Here is a 17,228-nt window from a genome sequence, read left to right as displayed (position 1 = left end):
TTCCTGCAATAAACCTCCTCAGATATATGTGTATACCCTAAAGGTTATTTCTCTTGAGGAACTGACTCTCAGGGGTCAGAGGACACATCTCAGGAGGGGGCCTGGCCTGGGCCCCAGATGAGCTGGGGCAGCTTCTTCACCAGGCAGCTGGAAGTGGGTGGGTGGGGGGGGAAGGCAGGGACCCTGAGGGGAGTGGGGGACAGCTTCCCCGTCCTGTGGGGAAACAGAACTGGACGAGCTGGCAGGAGCCACAGGGCAGGACGGGCCACCGCAGCTCGATGGGCTTCAGCGGACCTGGGCGGGGGGTGGGCACAGCCCAGAGGGAGAAAGACACCTGGGGATGGAGGGCCGTCCTGCCCCGGCTTTACCTGCAGGCCACAGCCGACACTGGCTTTTGGGCTGAGGTTCCCATCACCAGGCCTAGAAGGGCGGGCTTCCTTGGGGGCTGCGAGGGAACAAAGCCACAGCAAGGGAAGGGGTCCTGGGCAGGCCTTGGTGCCTTAGCAAGGATGCCACATGGCTGGGAGTGGAGACGCAGCCGTCCAGGCCTCTGGAAATTAAAGCTGGGCTCCCCAGGCCCTTTTGGAGGCACGAGCCACATTGAGAGCACAGACTCCCTCCCGTCCCCTTCTCACCCACCGGTGTCCTTGTTCCACAGATGCTCACCCATCAGACCCTCAGGACCCAGGCAGCCGGTCTGGCCCTGCTCCTCCTCAGCCCCAGCACCCCTGACGCTCAGTAAATATTTGCTGGAGTAATGAGAGAAGGTGAATGTTTTCAACTCTACACCAGCCCTAAGTCTGACATAGAACGCAGTCAGCGGTAATTTGCCCGAAGACAGTGGCCCAGCTGGCTCTCCCCAGGCCTTGGCTAAGACCACACTGACCCCCACACCAACCTGAGTGGAGGCATCACTGCCCCCAGTTCCCAAGGGGCTTAGTAGTACTGGTGGGTCCTGGCGACTTACATAATAGTCACAATCTGAAAATTGAGATGTTTTATTCAGTGGGAATTTTTAGGACTTCAAGCCTGGGAGACAGCATCTCAAGTAACCCTGAGAATTGCTCCACAGAAGCGGGGTGGAGGAATCAGGTTTTATAGAAGTTTGCAACAAAGGGCAGGTAGTCTGAACATCAAAAGAATTGTTGTGAATTAACTGTGTACCTCAAGGAATTTAGTGCCCTTCTCTGTATGTATGAGAAGACGCAGGAATCTGGGCTCACTGAAATCATTCCTTTTGTACGCACCTCAGCTCTCTGGGGCCAGCATCCTGCAGCTTTTCACATCCTAAGCGCTCCCGTGCTCACTGGAGGGAGCAGCTGCAGTCTGATGGTTGTTTGAGAGCAGGCATCAGTATCCTTCTTCCTGGGTGCCCTGGAGGGCTGGGCTCACGCATGGCTGACATCGTTTCTCAGTCCCCACCTTCTCCCTGGGCTCTGCCGGCCCTGGCAGCTCAGGCCTCACAAGATTTGGTGCTGGCTCCTCCAGCCCTGGAGCTGAACTGACTCCCTGCTGCCTCCCCGCCCCCATCAGGTGGGCAAGCACAGCCTGGGTAGCATGACTCAGGGCACAGAAGCACAAGCACAGGGCTGGGACCAGAGGCCACAGGAGGGGAGACGCCACAGACTGCCAGCCAGGCAGGGCTCCTGGAGGGGGCCTCGGAGCCCCTCCTAGGCCGTGGCTCACCATTTACTGTCCCCTCAGTCACAGGTCAGAGTGTCAGGAGACACCCTGGGACACGGCTGGTCAGTTCCACCCAGGTCCACCACTGCTCTAGACACGACCTTGGACGTTTGTGGCTCTGATGATGGCAACAGCTTCCTAACAGGCTGCAGCGGGTAAGGTGTGAGCTTCGACAAGAGCTCGGCCAGAGCTGGTGCTCTGCCGCCAGGGACAATCCACAACACCGGACATGCCACGCAAGCTTCTGGGAGAAACAGACCAAGATTCCCCAGACCCTAGACCCAGCCTAGGCTTCCCACAGGGACCCTCCCTGAGGAACCCGAGGAAGAAGCCCAAGCGGAAACTAAATCAGAATCAGACCCCAAGATAAGGAGACAAGCTGAAGCAGGGCATGACAGTGCTGGGTGGGGCTGCCACGAAGTAACCGTCATCAAAAGCAATGGGTTAAGGCAACTGTATTTTGTTCCTTGTTTACATTTTTCTGTTCTTTTCTTACATTTTCTAAGGTTATTTTAATCCACTTTTTTTTTTCATTAAAAAAAAAATCTGTGAACCATCTGCCACGCACTCGGGTGGAGGTGGGGGCGGTGGGATGCTGGTTTTGTCTGACTCCCACCGGGGCCAGTTGTCACCTTTCCCTCGATTCAGGCTCTTACTGTCCCTCACGGAGTTCACACCGAGGAATCTCACCTGCCCTGCTAAGCAGACAAGGCTCCCAAGAGGCGGGTGCTCTGAGAAACCGAGCCTCTCTCCACGTAGACAACAGGAGCCTGCGATGCCCCCAGACCCTGCCGCGGCCGTCCTGGCTGTGAGCAGTGATTCTTGTGGCACTGAGACTGGGAGAGACCGCGGTGACTGAGCCTCTAAAACACCTCCCAACTCTTACCCAGAAGCCAGCCTTGGAGAGGGTAAGGTGCGACATTTAACAGGCACAGCCAGGACTGGTACGACCATGCCAGGAGCGGCTGGGGGAGGCGAGGGTGAGAAAGCGAACCAGCTGGCTTCTCTTTGGCTGGCTGGGGCCCAGCGTGGGCTGAGAACTGCCTTAGCAGAGCCGGGCCAGTTCCCTCCCTGCATCTCTGTCGTTTGTGTCACCTACAACCGGTCTCACCTGGCAGAAGCCAGACCCTAAGCCACCTCTGAGGGGCCTTGCTCACCTCCACGTTCCAGGTGAGTGAATGAAATGAGCTCACTTAATCATCGCAAGACACCCTATGAAGCAAGGTGTTTTGGTCAAACAAACGGCAGAACTAAGGCCGTTTAGAAAGGTTCAGTGACTGCCTGAGGTCACACAGGTGACGACGGAGCCAGAGGGCAATGTCCCCCATGCTCTGTCTGGCACCGCCTGCCCTTTTCCCAGGTCTGACCCTGGAACCTGCACCAGGACCAGGGGGAAAAAAATAAGGAGGGAGCTTTATTTAATATTAAAGTCGGGGGAGGGATCAGAAGGGAGGCCAGCTTCACTTGGTGATGGTGTTCCTGCGGAAAGAAGAGGAGCGTGAGGCTGCAGAGCGGCTGTGACCCCGCCCCCGCTCCCCAATGCACGCAGGCAGCACACCGCCCCACTCACGCGTTCATGCTCTTGCCACTGCCGCTGAGCACGATGTATGGGGTCTTCTGGGCCTTCTGCTTCTCCTGCAGCAGAGCCACGGTGCCCAGGGGCGTGTCACTGGAGCTCATCTTCTTCAGGAGCTGTGGGTCGGGCCAGTCAGCAAGGCAGGAGCACCCCAGCGCCTCAGTCCCCGCCAACCCCACACCCCCAGAGGCCACTGCCACCTCCCCGTGGGCACCCACCGCCTCCTCGTCCAGCTTCTTCATCCGCCGCTCCGTCTTCATTTTGCCGGAGCCCTTCCCGTGGAAGCGGTGGGACAGCTGCCGGAAAGCCTGTGACCGGGCAGAACCCTGTTAGAGCCGCCGGAGCCCTTGGGGCAAGGGAGGGCGCTGGCTCCCCAGCCCCGGCTGAGCCGAGGTGGGGGCGGTGAGCCTGGGAAGGGGCTGGGAGATGGCCCTGGCCCTGGCACCCTCTGGGAGCCCCCGAAGAGAGGGAAGGATGTGCTGGAGCAAGGGGGCAGCAGACTCCAAGAAAGTGAGGAGAGAAAGGCGGACAGCTGCCACCAGCCGAGAGCTCAGGGGGCCGCTGGGGAGAGGGCAGGCAGGCAAGGACGCCCTCCTGCCAGGCCTGCAAGGGGGGACCGCTGTGCCCCCAAGCGATGGACACCACAGTCCCCTGGCCCAGACTCCAGGGCGCGGCCCCGCTCACCTCCTTGGGTGTGAGCTTCCGGCCCGTCTCGTCCACGTACTCGATCTTCACATCGGGTTTATAGCCATCCTTCTCCTTGAAGTCCTGGGTGAAGCCGCGGTACTCCTCCCGCCGGCTGTACTTATCGTCGATGGCCCTGTGGGAGACGCACGGGGCCTCAGCACTGCCCGGCACCGGGCTCCCAGGGCGCGGCCCCCGCGCCCGCACTCACATCTTATCCTCGATGCAGTACACGGCCGACGGCAGGGACTTGTTGGGCGCCTTCACCCGGGCCACCTTCTGCACCGTCGTCTCCAGCAGCCCTGGGGGGTGGAATCTGTGAGAGCCCAGACTGCCCAGCACTCCCAACAGCATGGTGGCCCCTGAGGGACCCTCCAAGCTGTGCTGTGGGAAGGGAGAGACATCAGTCCCCTCGTGCAGACAAAGGAAACGGAGACCCAAGAGAAGTCAGGCACATGTCCAGGGCCACCGGCTCAGTACACAGCAGAGACGATCCTAACGCCAAGGTCTCTGCCACCGCCTGGATTGCGGCCACTCCTCCCGCTCCCTGCAGAGGAGAGGCCGAGCCTCCAGGGGCAGTGGTGCCTGCTGGGGCACGTGTGGGCACAGGCACTGAGCATGGGGGAAGCAGCGCACAAAGGCCAGCGGCTACCGCAACTGCCGGGCCCGGGGGCGGCGGGGAGGAAGGGAGCAGGGGGCCGGAGGGCAGCAGCTGCCTGGCCCGCCTTCCGTGGCGGCACCCAGGCCATCGCAGGGCAGCCTGAGATGTTCTTACCTTTGTTCTGACACAGGAGCAGGGCGGCCGCCAGCCCTCTATTCACGATGGGCTCCTCGTCCAGGATGGTGGTGGAGGAGGCAGAGAACTGGGGGGGCGGAGCACACAATGATGGGGGTGCTGAGTGGGCTACCCTCCTGCCCGACAGCCACCCCTCCCAGGACTGTGGTCCTTGCTGTGTACCAGGCCCTGCGCGACAAGACGCCTCATTTAACCCACAACACCCCACCAGGTCTGTATACCCCATTTACGCAGGAGGAGCCCAGGGCTCTGAGACACGGCGGCCCCACGGTGGGGAGGGCAGAGCTAAGCCCCCAGCCCAGCGCCCACCCCACCAGGCTCCTGCAGCGGCCCCCAGCCCAGCTCCTCGCCCTCCTCACATCTTGCTGCTGCTTCTCCTCGTCCAGGTTGACGGTGCTCCAGCCCATGTTCTCCTCCCCGTCAGACTCGGAGCCGCCATTGGCCGAGCGCTCCTCGTCCCGTTCAAAGTCCTGGAGGAGAGATGACCAGGCTCAGTCCAGGCTCCGGCGAGCCCGTCCCCCTTGAGCACTGAGGCTTATTCCTGAGGACTGGCAGGGCCGCCACCCCCGGCACCCAAGAGCAGAGCAGGCCCGGGGAATGTGTTGGGGGTGGGCTGTCCGAGGACCCACCATGAGCTCTTCCTGGTCCTCCCGGTTGCCGGCCAGCCCGTAGGTGGGGATCTCCCCGAGAGTTCGGCAGAACTCGGACGTGGCGTTGAACACAATGGCCCCCTTCCGCTCCGGGTCCTCCTCCTCCCAGCCTCGCTGCCGAGACTCCAGCCTCTTGACAATCTCCACCACCTGGGGGAGGGAGCAGCTGTGGGCAAACCCAGAAGTTTCTAGGGGGGGTGCCATGGAGACCCAGGAACCCACCACCCTTTCTGGCAGCAGAACAGCATGCCATTCCCACCACCCACAGCGGACCAGACCACACTCTCCTCTTCCCTGACCCCTGGTCTGCTCTGCACTGATCTCGCTCCATCACTCTGAAGTCGGTGATGGCTCCCCACTGCCCTCTGAATTAATATCCAGAATCCGGCACGGCCCCTCATGACCGAGCCTCTGTCGCGCCTCCTCCTCTGCTCACTCTCGCACCCCGCGCCTTCCTTCTCCCACCCCTCCTCCACCACCCACTCCTCCCCAAACAGACTCAGCTCAGGACTCAAGCAAACATCCCTCCCCCTGGAACCCTGGCCCTGCACAGGCTGGATGCTCCGTGGACCTGGCCCCTGCTTCCAGCGCTGAACCACCACCCACCCACTCTGCCGCCCCACTCCTCATGGCCAACGCCTGACCCTGCGCCTACCACAGGCCACCCCACCGGGCAGGGCTCCGAGGGCCGCCAGGACTCTGCTCCCGACACCATGCCCCGACCTGTGTCACTCCCACCAGCACACAGGGACTGTCTAGGATCTTCCCCCCTTTTCCCTCTGTTATTTTTGGCTGCTGAGCATATGGGATCTTAGTTCCCAGACCAGGGAGCGAACCAGCACCCCCTGAGGGAAAGCACGGAGTGTTAGCCACTGGACAATCAGGGAAGACCCTCTCTGCTCTTTGAAGAATCCTCTTGCAACACCACAGCCCTCCTGCTCTGCCCCTGACAGCAAATTCATCACAGAAGTTTCCAGTCTCCGTGTCCACCTCTGCACTCCTTTCCTTACATGAATGACATCACGTTTTTAAATAAATGTCATCCTACACATAAAAAGGCTACTTGTAACACATGCGTATGCTTTTAAAAATCACCACCACCAAACAAACAGCATGTCCCCATGAGCTGGCTGAACAGCATTATGAACACCCTTTCAGGCCCCAGAGGCCTCCTCCCCACATACCTGCGGTCACGATTCATGGCCTTTCCTTCACAGTTTAGCACATACAGACCCACCCATGAACAGTCTGTTGTTCTGTTATGCATTTTTCAAACATTACGTAATCTGAAGCACACTGTCTGACTCTATGTTTTCAAGTATACGCATATGTTTTAAGGTCAGTCTTGACGTAAGCGGCTCCAGTTGAACAGCTTTTCACTACAGGATCCCGTCCCATGCTGTGACTGTACCGCGGTGGAGTTCTCCAGTGCACCCAAGACAGCCTCTCCCAGACCACGAACGGCACAGCTAACACAACCCGACGTGAGCATTCACACAGAGTGTGGTCCACTGAGACATGCGATCTCACTCTACAAGGCTCGTCAGTGTCTCCCCACTGATGAGACTCCTTTACATGCCCCTGCAAAGTGTGGACAAGAACTCTGGCTGCCCCACATCCTCATGGACACTTGACATTATCAAGCCTGACACTTTTGCCAAGTGAGGCGGGTGGGACCTGATCTGTCGTTTCAGCTCACCTTTCCTCCACCGCTACCCAGGTTGGGCCTCACCTTGTGTTTCAGGGGTCATGCATCCTTGCACCTCTGTGAACTCCCCTTCTGCACGTGGACAAATACCTTCTTCGTTTGGCCTATCTTTTCACATTCTTCATGACATCTTTTTCTATTTTTGCTGTGCCACAAGGCAGGTGGGATCTTAGTTCCCTGGCCAGGGATCAAACCAGCACCCTGTGCAATGAAAGTGGGGTGTCCTAACCACTGGACCACCAGGAAAGTTCCCTTCATGGTGTCTTTAAAATAAAACTAAGTTTTTAAATGAAAATCAAGTTTTTAATTTCTAACTAGTTAAATGCTACACACAAGGTGAATATATTTGACACCACAGAACCATACACCTAAAAAAGGGTAAGATGATAAATCCTATGGGTATTTTAACACAATTAAAAAGAACCACTACCATAGTCTTAAAATTCTTCATGCTTTTCTCAAATATTAAGTTTTTAATTTCAAGTTCTTAACCTTTTAAGTGAATTTCTGCACAAGGTATGAGGTACAAACCGCATTTCACATTTTTCCAAATAGGTAACTGATTGTCCTGACATTGCTTACCTAGCTGAGCTCCTTTCACACTGGGCCACGTCGTGTTGTATGGCAGGAGTCTGTTTCTGGGGTGTGGGGGCCACATTTAATGCCCCCAATATCACAGGGCCTCAATTACAACTGTCTAAAGACTTGGAAGTGGCTTCCCAATGGCTCAGTGGTAAAAAATCTGCCTCTCAAGTAGGAAGTGTGGGTTCGATCTCTAGATTGGGAAGAACCCCTGGAGAAGGAAATGGCACCCCACTTCCGTATTCTTGCCTGGGAAATTCCACGGGCAGAGGAGCCTGGTGGGCTATGGTCCACATGGTTGCCAAAGAGTCGGACTCGACTTAGCGACTGAACAACAAAAAGACTAGGTATCTATTACAGCAAATCCTACCACCTGATTAGTCTGAGGGTCTTGGCTATTTGGGGCCCTTTGATCTTCTGTGTAAATTTTAGAATCATTTTGCCAGGTTCCACAAAAACCCTGGGATTTCTACTGGAACTGTGAGGATACAGACATCTTTACAACATTACTTTTATCCATTAATATGGTTATTACAGACTGAACTGTGACTCCCCCAAAACACTCATACATTGAAGCCCTTGTCTCCAGTGCGGCTGTACCTGGAGACAACGCCTTTTTTAGAGATAATAAAGGTCAAATGAGGTCTGAAGAGTAGGCCCAAATCTAATAAGCTGGTGTCCTTGTAAGGACAGAGGCACCAGGGAATTACACACAAAGGAAGGCCACGTGAGGACACCATGGAAAGATGGCCACCTACAGGCCAAGGACAGAGGCCTCGAAAGACAGCAAACCTGCCAACACCCTGACCTTGGACTTGAAGCTTCCAGAAGTATTGGAATACACTGCTGCTGTTTCAGCCACCCGGTCTGCGGTGTTTTGTCATGGCAGCCCTGGGTAACTAAAACAACATGTCCTGTTTAATACCTTTCAAAAACAGACTGAGATTTTCCTCTTAGAGATCTTGCATCTCTTTCATTCCTTTTAACTTTGTTGCTAAGCTGATTATTCATTATCCATAATGCCTTCTATTGTTGACCCGTGTTACTTCATTATCCGTACTGCTTTCATGAATGGTGTCTTTTTAAAATTACATTCTCCATCTCTTGCTGGCGTACAGAAACAGAGTGAACTCTCACCTACCAATCTCGTATCCAGCAACCTTGCTAACAACTGCGTGATCTGGCCCCCGTTTCCCACCACCCCACCGAGCCAACCTTAGACGGGAGCATCAGTGACCTCCGTGCTGGCTGACCCCACGGCCAGCTCCCATCCTCCGGATATCAGAACCCTCCCGAGTCTGCGTCACCACTGCTTACACCTTCCCTCCAGACCAGTCTTCACATGGTTTCCAGGAATGCAACCCCTCCTCTCCCTCCTCGCCTGGAGCCTTACCTTCTCCTCCTTATCTACATTCATGCCTGGTGACCCCACCCAGTCCTCTGGTATAAACCCCATCTACACACTGACTTCCATGCTTCCATCTCAGTGTCTCTCGAGTATATATATGAAGTTCAAGGTCATACATCCAACTGCCTATTCAGCATCAATCACCTCCAGTGAGGAGTCATCTCAAACCTAACTCAACCGAAAGCAAACACTCACTTTCTTGCCCACACTCGTTCCTACCCTGCTGCTGCTGCTGCTGCTGCTAAGTCGCTTCAGTCGTGTCCGACTCTGTGTGACCCCACAGACGGCAGCCCACCAGGCTCCACCGTCCCTGGGATTCTCCAGGCAAGAACACTGGAGTGGGTTGCTATTTCCCTCTCCATGCACAAAAGTGGAAAGTGAAAGTGAAGTCCCTCAGTCGTGTCTGACTCTTTGCAACCCCATGAACTGTAGCCCACCAGCCTCCTCCATCCATGGGATTTCCCAGGCAAGAGTACTGGAGTGGGGTGCCATTGCCTTCTCCTATCCTAGTCTACCCCATTTCAGAAAACGGCCCGGCAAGTAGAAAATCCAACCTTGATGAATCCCACTGGGTCACATAACCGGCATGATCCTTTCAGCCATGAACTCTATGACTCTGGAGCATAACTTTTAAATATTAACGCTATACCTCATTAACTACAAAAAAGGAAAAACTTCCTTCACCTCGTGCCCTCTTCAGCTATTGACCCATTTCCTCATTCTCTTTAGAGGAGGGGTGGGCAAGCTGTATCCCCCCCACCCCACCCTTGTACACCAAGTCGCACTGGCGCTCGGCCCCGCCCCCAGCTACCCCAGCTGGAGAGGCAGAATCCTGAGCCTCAGACATTTGCTTCCTGGCCCCGTGAACAAAGCGCGCCCCCTCCTGGGCTAAGGAATCGTCCCAAGGCCCCTCCTCCTCCAGCCCCAGCTCGACTCAACCCTCTCAACGCTACTGTCTCCACAGTGGCATTGTCTCCACCAGGGCCAAATCTGATCTGCTCCTCAACACTGTTTGAAGTGCTCCCTCCCTCTCCCCGAAACCCCTCCCTGGCTCAGGGAGGCCTCAGTCCGGTGGCTCCCTGCTGCTCTACCCCCGCGGTGGAAACCCCGGGTTTGCTGCTGCAGCCTGTCTCAGGCCCCACGGTCTCTCTCGGTGGGAGGTGCAGGGTTAAAGTGTGGGCTCTGGAGCCAGGCTGTGCTCGGCCACTTCCCAGTCATGTGATCTTGGGCAACTTGCCTACCACCTCTGTACCTCAGTTTTCTCATCTATAAAAAGGAGATAACAGAGCCTTCCTCCTAGTGCTGCTGTGAGGATTAAGTGAACCCACACACAAAGCACTTAAGCAGTGCCTGGCACATATCAGTGCTCTGGAAGGGCCAGCAATGACCACAGTCTCAAGCCCCCACTCAACTCTCCACCTCAGCTCACACCCTCGTTCCCTTCCTCTGCTTCAGCCCACGTGGTCCTCACACATTCTAAGGTTATCTTGCCAAAGGACATCTGCTGTCCCCGTGGCCTGAATGCCTGTCCACTCTGAATCTGGGCAAGGCAGACTCCACTGTGTCATTTCAGTCTCAGCTCAGAAGGCTCCCCCAAAAGGTCTTCCCCAAATCCTGGACCTAAGAGACCAACCTCCGGCTGCTCCTGTGTTGTCTGCACAGCTGCCACCAGCAGAGACCACTCAGCTTGCTCGTGTTCACAAGTCACTGCCATTTCTGCCCCATGAAAATCAGAGGAGCCCTTGGCTGTCCTTTCCCCCAGGGACTTCCCAGCCCTAGGATGACGCCTCACTCATAGCGAGGCAACACACAGCCCAGAAGGAAAGAAAATGCAAACAACGAAGCGCTAAAGCATCCCACAGTGAAAGCACGGCAGGAACCTAGAAACCCACCAGTAACACGACGTGGAACACAGAGAGGGTGCAGACCAGAACACGGAGACCGCCTGTGACGGCGTGGGACCGCGTGCCCCCGAGGACAAGTGGCTACAGACGCACCTGTCACGTGGGCCCCAGCGCCCGCCCGCGCCCAATCCCCGGAGCCCCCTCACCTTCTCGCCGCTGTCCCGCAGCTGCTGCAGCTGCCGCAGGCGGCGCCCCTTCTCCAGCTGCTTCTGCAGCTCCAGCTCCGCCTCGTCCTCCTCCAGCACCTCTGGGGACCCAGACTGCGGCACAGCGCCCTCCTCTGGGGGAGACACAGGAGACACCCGCTCAGACCACCGCCTGGCTCTTCGGGTCCCGCACCCCACAGGCCGGGCCCTCACCCTCATCACTGATGTCCATGTTCTCCACGCGGGTGTCATCTGACGGTGGCGGCTGAGGCACGGGCTCCTTCTCCCCCTCCTCCTGGGGCTCCTCGTCCGCCTCAGGCACCCGGCGCCGCCCCCGGCCCCGCAGTCTGCGGGCAGAGGCTTCTCTGTGAGGCTGGCCCCAGGGCCGGCCCAGCCCCCACACCCAGCTGTCTCCCAGCCCACCTGGAACCGAAGTCCCCATCCTGAGTCTGGTCCCCAAGCGGCAGCAGGTCATCGGCCCGCATGATCACCTCCTTCTCCTTCTTACGGATCTTCTTCACCCTCCGCTTGGTCTTTTTAAAGGTCACCTGAAAGGAGGAGAGAGGAGAGACTTGAGGGCAGGCGGAGGCAGGCGGCACAAGCCCACAGGAGTGGACACTGCTTGCTGCTATGCAGCAGTTCACACACGTGAGTGAGACGTGAGTAACCATCATCCCATCTGTGAGATGAGGACAACTAAGGCAGCAAGAGATTAAGTATCTTGTGCAAAGTCACCAGCTCCTAAGCAGGAGAGCCAGGACAGTGAAATCCCCCGAGACTGGTTCCAGAGTCTTGCTCTCAACCACAGAGGCAAGCAACCTACTGAGCCAGAGGTCTACCTGCGTGTCCACACAGCAGCCCAAAGGTGACACCCTACAAAACAACCGCTTACCAGACCACCACCAGCCCTTGGAACAGTCCCCGTGAGGGGGCTCCTGCCACCCCCATTTCAGAGGAGGAGCCTCAGGCTCACAGTTAAATGACACCCCAGGCATAGGCTGGAGATGTGGCAGGGCCTGCCCACCAGCTCAGGGGCACCTGGCTCACAGTCCTTGTTCTGTCTACACCGGCTGCCTCCTCGGGGCTGCCGGTTACTGCTCATCCACAGGGACCAAGTACCATGCGATTACCCGATCCCCCTTCTAGTGCCTTCTGGCAGCCTGTGGCCCCTGAGGAGAGGGAGGGGCAGGTCTGGACGAAGACCTCAGGACTCACCATCTCCTCTGGTGTGAGGTACTCAGAGGCAAGTCGTGGTCCAACCGTGCTCAGGGACTGGGCCTGCAGCCGCAGCTTGGCACGGATCTCCTCTAGCTCCCGCTCCCGGAGGCCATCAGCCACGCCGCCCTGCTCCAGTCGGAAGGACTGCGGCCGCTCGCCTTCGAGTTCCTCGTCGTACTTGGACAGGATAGAGCGAGGTTTGTGCTGCAAGGCAAGAAGGACAGATTGGAATGCAGTCTGGCTCCTGAATAGCCACAGAGCTACCATCTCCTCCCAAACCACCCGCCTGCTGCCAACACCCGCTGCCCGGTGCCCACGCTGCCGGCCTGCCTGGGCCAAGTCGTCCACGCTCTCGTCCTCCACGTACGGCAGGTAGTCGGGCTTCTTCTTGCGCAGCTCCACGTTTTTCTCCGCCCGCTCCTTGTCCAGCAGGTTCACGTTCACCAGCACGTCCTCCTCCTCCTGCAGCACTCCTGCAGACGGAGTGGAGAAGGTGGCAGCCGGTCACACTCCTCCACCCACAGGGCCTGGGCCCCCAGCCAGACTGCCCAGCGCAACCCACCTTTGTCCTTGAGGGTGAGGATTACCGTCTCCCCCTCACGGAAGGAGTCGATGGCATGCTCCACGGTGAGGCCCTGCAGGTCCCGGGCGCTGTACAGGTCCTAGAGACAGGGCAGAAAGCGCAGCCCAGTCTGGACGCCGCCCAGGGATCCCAGCACCTGGGACAGCAGCCTCCCCGGCCGCTCCCTGCAGCTGCCGCAGCCTCACCTGCCGCCTCTGCTCGAACTCTTCCTCCACCAGGGTGCTGACACCAAACTCCTGGTCCATCTCCTCCAGCAGCTTGGCCTACGGGACAGGGATGGGGCGGTGACCTATGACCTCAAGCTGTTCTGGATCACCGGAAGATGTGGGGCCTTACTAAGTGGGGATGCAAAAAGCACAGACCTAAACAAGCAAGCTGCTGAGAAGCCAACGCAGGCGCCACTGAGCACAGGCCTCCCACTGCTCTGAGCCCCCACCTCACGTCCCCATGGCCCGTCTGTGGCCCCCCAGCCATCAGGCCACCAGAGGCACTGGGTGACTCCCAGCACCTCACCCTCTTCTCTGCCAAGTCCTTCTCCTTCTGAAGCTGCCGGCTCCTCTCGATCCAGGCCGCGGTGTCGTCCAGCCAGGGGTCATCCTCCCCCAGGGTCTTAATCTTCCTGAAGACAGAGCAGAAAGATCCTCTGGAGAACCAGCTCCTGCTCCCCCGACCCCGATTCCAGATCTCCGGGGTGCCTCCTCAGACTCTGCCTGAGCCCACCTGGCGGGGACCCTCACCCCAGTTTTTGGTTCAGGATGCGCTTTTCTTTGGCAGCTGCCAGTTTCTCTCGCAGCTCCTCTCGCTGTCGCAAGGCCATGGGGTTGATGACATCGGCTGTCACGGGCTCCTCCTTGGTGCCCGCCTCTGGAAGGGAGGCCCAGGCGTGAGGCTATGCCTGCCCAAGGCTGGTGGGGAAAGGAGGGAGCCACTCACGCTGCCCCGTCCCACTCAGGGGGCCAGAGAAGCCAGAAGCAAGGGAAGAATCCTCTGCCTCCTGATCCCCGGCAACCCCACATTCCCACATCCCCCCCAAGAAGAGGGGACCCTCCATGCCTTCCAAAGCCCCTCTGGTCATACTTTAAAAAACCAAACTGAAACAAAAAAAACCCAACACGTGCACAGCGCAGATGAGTGTGCAGCACTGTGCACATCTCTTGGTCCCTTTAACGCTACCTCGCAGCCATACTGAGGCTGCCACGTCAATTGCTCAAGCTTAAACAAGCAGCCGAATCCCAAACCCCATCACAGCAGCAAGGAAACCCCAAGGCCACAGCCAGCACCCACACAGGACCACTGAGGGGTGCTGACCTGCACTCCAACCCCACTTTCTTCAAAAATCCCTCCAGACAGCCTCACTTCTTGATCCCAAATGCGCTCTCTCCCATCACCCTCGGCCCCACACTCACCTTTCTTGACGGCATTGACCTCCAAGGGTTTCAGCCCCAACTTTGCCCGGAGTTTACTGAGGACAAGAGATACAAGTGTTATGAGCTGTCCAAGAAATGGGGGCACCAAATGCATTTCTGGACAAAGAGGGGGAGAAAACAGGAAGGGACTGAGTGGTCCGAAGGGTCTCAAACCTAGGGCCTGACCCAGCAGTGGGAAGAGCACCGGCCTCCCAATCAGCCGGAAGGCCTGGCCTGCCCCCTAGCCAGGGCAAGGCCATGCTCTCCTGGGCCTCAGAGTCCACTTCGGGAACTCAGCTGGTTGGCTAGGATGATTTACATGACACTTCCAACTTCAATCAGAACATGTACTACGCGAAAGCCTCCCCAGACAGCTACCCCAGAAGCTGCTTGTCCCACAAGAAAACACAGAAATGAAAAGGAGACAGGACTTACTTGGTCTCCTCAATGCTGAGTGACGAGGCATCGCCTGAGCTAGTTTTGGAGCTGGCAGCTGGAACAAGAAGCAGCAAGGCTCAGGGGCAGAGCACTGGGCCCAGGAGCCGCAGCCCTGGCTCCAGGTGCAGGGCCGAAGACGAGGTCAGCACCTCGGCCTGCTTCCCCCCAACCAGGAGCTCCTTCCATCCGAGTCCCAGGCTCTGAGAACGCTGCTTCTCCCCACACCTTCCTTTCCTGATCCAAAGGGTCCAGCTTTCTACATCCTTCACTTCGCCACCTCTCCACTTTTGCGTATCCTGTGCTTTCAACCTACACTGCCTTCTCTGGCCTCAGGCTGTTAACAAAATCCTATCAGACCCCACTTCCTCCCTGGAGTCCTGCTCCATTACTGATCAGCATGACCTGCTCTCCTCTGCACAACACTGCCACAGTCATTTCTGGACCTGCTTCTCCTCACAGGGTAGGGACCATCTTGGCAGCATAACTATGCCCTCTGTGTAATTCATGCAGTGAAGAAATATACTTATTGGAGCCTCTTCTGTAATGTTGCTGAGATCACTGAGATACAGGAGCATTTAGGACATCCTCTACTCACCTCACAAACAGCAAGTGACTTCACTGAACACCACATGCAGAAGTCAGATTCGGACTCAGACGGAGCTGCCCCTACCAGGCGCCACCACAGCTCATCGTTCCAGCATGTTCGCCTCACAACCTACCTCTGTACCTTATCCCACTTGAACTCTGAATCCCAACCACTCCAGGCTCTCTCCAAGATCACCAGCCTCCTTATTTCAAAACCCCAAGGATTCTTTTCAGCTCTGGTTTTCATCTGGTCTCCAGCAGTGTGTGACACAGATGATCACTCCCACAGATCCCCTGACACGAGATTCTATGGTTTTCCTGCTTTGGGGGACAGCCTACCTCCTTTTTTCGTAGCCTCCTGCTCAGCGTAATACTAAGACACTAGCATTTATCAGGTTCTCCTACCAGTAGGCTTCCTACTCCTAGTCTCTCAGTGGACTTCATATGCCACCTAAACACTCATGATTCCCAAACTGCTCTATCCAGCCCAAGCCCTGAGTTTCTCCATGCACATAAAATTCAACACTCTCCAAAACGGAATTCGGTTGTCTCCCTCCAAAAATCTGTTTCTCTTCCAAACTCCTGAAATTAGTCGACAGCACTGTGCATGTGTGCTTCGGTCACTTCAGTTGTGTCCAAATCTTTGCCACCCTGTGGACTATAGCTCTCCAGGCTCCTCTGTCTATGGGATTCTCCAGGCAAGAATACTGGAGTGGGATGCCATGCCCTCCTCCAGGGGATCGTCTCAACCCAGGGATAGAACCCTTGTCTCTTTTGTCTTCTGCACTGCAGGCAGATTCTTTACCACTGAACCACCAGGATAACATCAGCAGAGATCACTACCACTCAACTAGTTGCTCAAGTCAAAATTCAAGGCACACCCTCAATTCCTTCTTCTCTTTCCAGCCCTCATCCAAATGCTAAGCTCCATCACCTCCTCCTCCAAAACACCTCTCCAATCTGTCCACGTCTCTCCATCCCATGGCTAATGCCTCGGTGCAGGCCACCATCAGCCTTCATCTCACCTCCAGTCTCTACTGCCCTTCTCCCAGATCTTTGCAAAATATGAATGTGATCAACTCACTCGTCAGTTCAAATTCATGGCTTCCTCTCAAAACAAGTTTCACTTTCTTAACAGGGCCTATATGGCCCTTAGTGTTCAGATCCGTGTCTCTCTTACAGACTGCTGTCTCTCCTATGAACTCTACACAACTTTGACAACATGTTTGTTCTTGCCTCTGCACATGCTACCATCGCTTCATTCATTCAACACATTCAGGGAGGGGTCGTGAGGAAAACAAAGAAAATCTCTACCCTCAGAGAGTTTAACAAAGAAAGACAACCTTCAGTCCCAAATAGCCATAGGAAGACCCTTTAGAAAGTGCTGACGAAAAAGCCAGAGGATGCCTCGGCCTGGTGCGCTCGGCCTCCATACCCAGAGCCCACATACCCGAGGCACCTCCGGTCGCCCCGCCCCCTGCACAGGCCCCTCACCGGCCTCGTAGCCATCATCCCGCTTCTCCCGTTTCACGCGCCGCTCGGAGGGCTCTGTCTGGCTGCGCTCCCGCCCGTGCGTGCTGCTGCGAGCCTCATTTTCGGCCCCGCGCCGCCCGCTCCCGCGCTCGCTCCCACGCTCTCGGCTTCGCTTCCGTCGTTCGCCGCCGCTACTGCCGCCGCCGCTGCTCCGATGCTTGTGTTTTTTGTGCTCCCGGTGCCTAGGCGGCTGTTCGGTAGCGCCCCCGGTGCTGGCCGCTGCTGTAGTTCCTGCCGCCTCCTTTTCCCCGCGGTGCTTCTTTGACGACCCCATGGTGGTCTGTCTAACCCCGAGCCCGGCCGCCGCCGAGCCCCGACGACGCAAAAT

General features: G+C 57.0%; 1 protein-coding gene and 1 long non-coding RNA gene across 3 annotated transcripts in view; one reads left to right on the top strand and one right to left on the bottom strand.

The window, feature by feature from the left end:
- LOC121817471 (uncharacterized) overlaps positions 1 to 2,236 on the top strand; it is a 13,878-nt gene extending 11,642 nt beyond the window's left edge. Inside the window, exons 2-3 of the long non-coding RNA XR_006057384.2 lie at positions 659 to 767; positions 1,705 to 2,236. This is a non-coding gene — a long non-coding RNA (uncharacterized LOC121817471). The remainder of the gene's footprint in view (positions 1 to 658; positions 768 to 1,704) is intronic.
- On the bottom strand, positions 2,124 to 17,228 carry SART1 (spliceosome associated factor 1, recruiter of U4/U6.U5 tri-snRNP). Of its 2 annotated transcripts, XM_027959813.2 has the most exons (20): positions 16,862 to 17,228; positions 14,780 to 14,837; positions 14,345 to 14,400; positions 13,676 to 13,802; positions 13,452 to 13,557; positions 13,124 to 13,201; positions 12,918 to 13,017; positions 12,686 to 12,828; positions 12,353 to 12,559; positions 11,561 to 11,685; positions 11,351 to 11,484; positions 11,138 to 11,271; positions 5,369 to 5,539; positions 5,099 to 5,209; positions 4,719 to 4,806; positions 4,155 to 4,245; positions 3,944 to 4,079; positions 3,478 to 3,567; positions 3,254 to 3,375; positions 3,079 to 3,162 (listed from the first exon to the last, which is right to left on the bottom strand). In XM_027959813.2, the coding sequence occupies exons 1-20, from the start codon at positions 17,172 to 17,174 to the stop codon at positions 3,144 to 3,146; spliced, it is 2,409 nt and encodes an 802-aa protein (XP_027815614.1). In that variant the 5' UTR covers positions 17,175 to 17,228; the 3' UTR covers positions 3,079 to 3,143. The 2 variants fall into 2 exon arrangements, with proteins under 2 accessions (XP_042093580.1, XP_027815614.1); XM_042237646.2 differs by lacking the exons at positions 14,780 to 14,837; positions 16,862 to 17,228 and having other exon boundaries at positions 2,124 to 3,162; positions 13,676 to 13,843; positions 14,345 to 14,389.

Source organism: Ovis aries, chromosome 21, assembly GCF_016772045.2.
Source record: "Ovis aries strain OAR_USU_Benz2616 breed Rambouillet chromosome 21, ARS-UI_Ramb_v3.0, whole genome shotgun sequence".
Taxonomy (NCBI): domain Eukaryota; kingdom Metazoa; phylum Chordata; class Mammalia; order Artiodactyla; family Bovidae; genus Ovis; species Ovis aries.
This window is presented reverse-complemented; position numbering and strand designations above follow the sequence as displayed.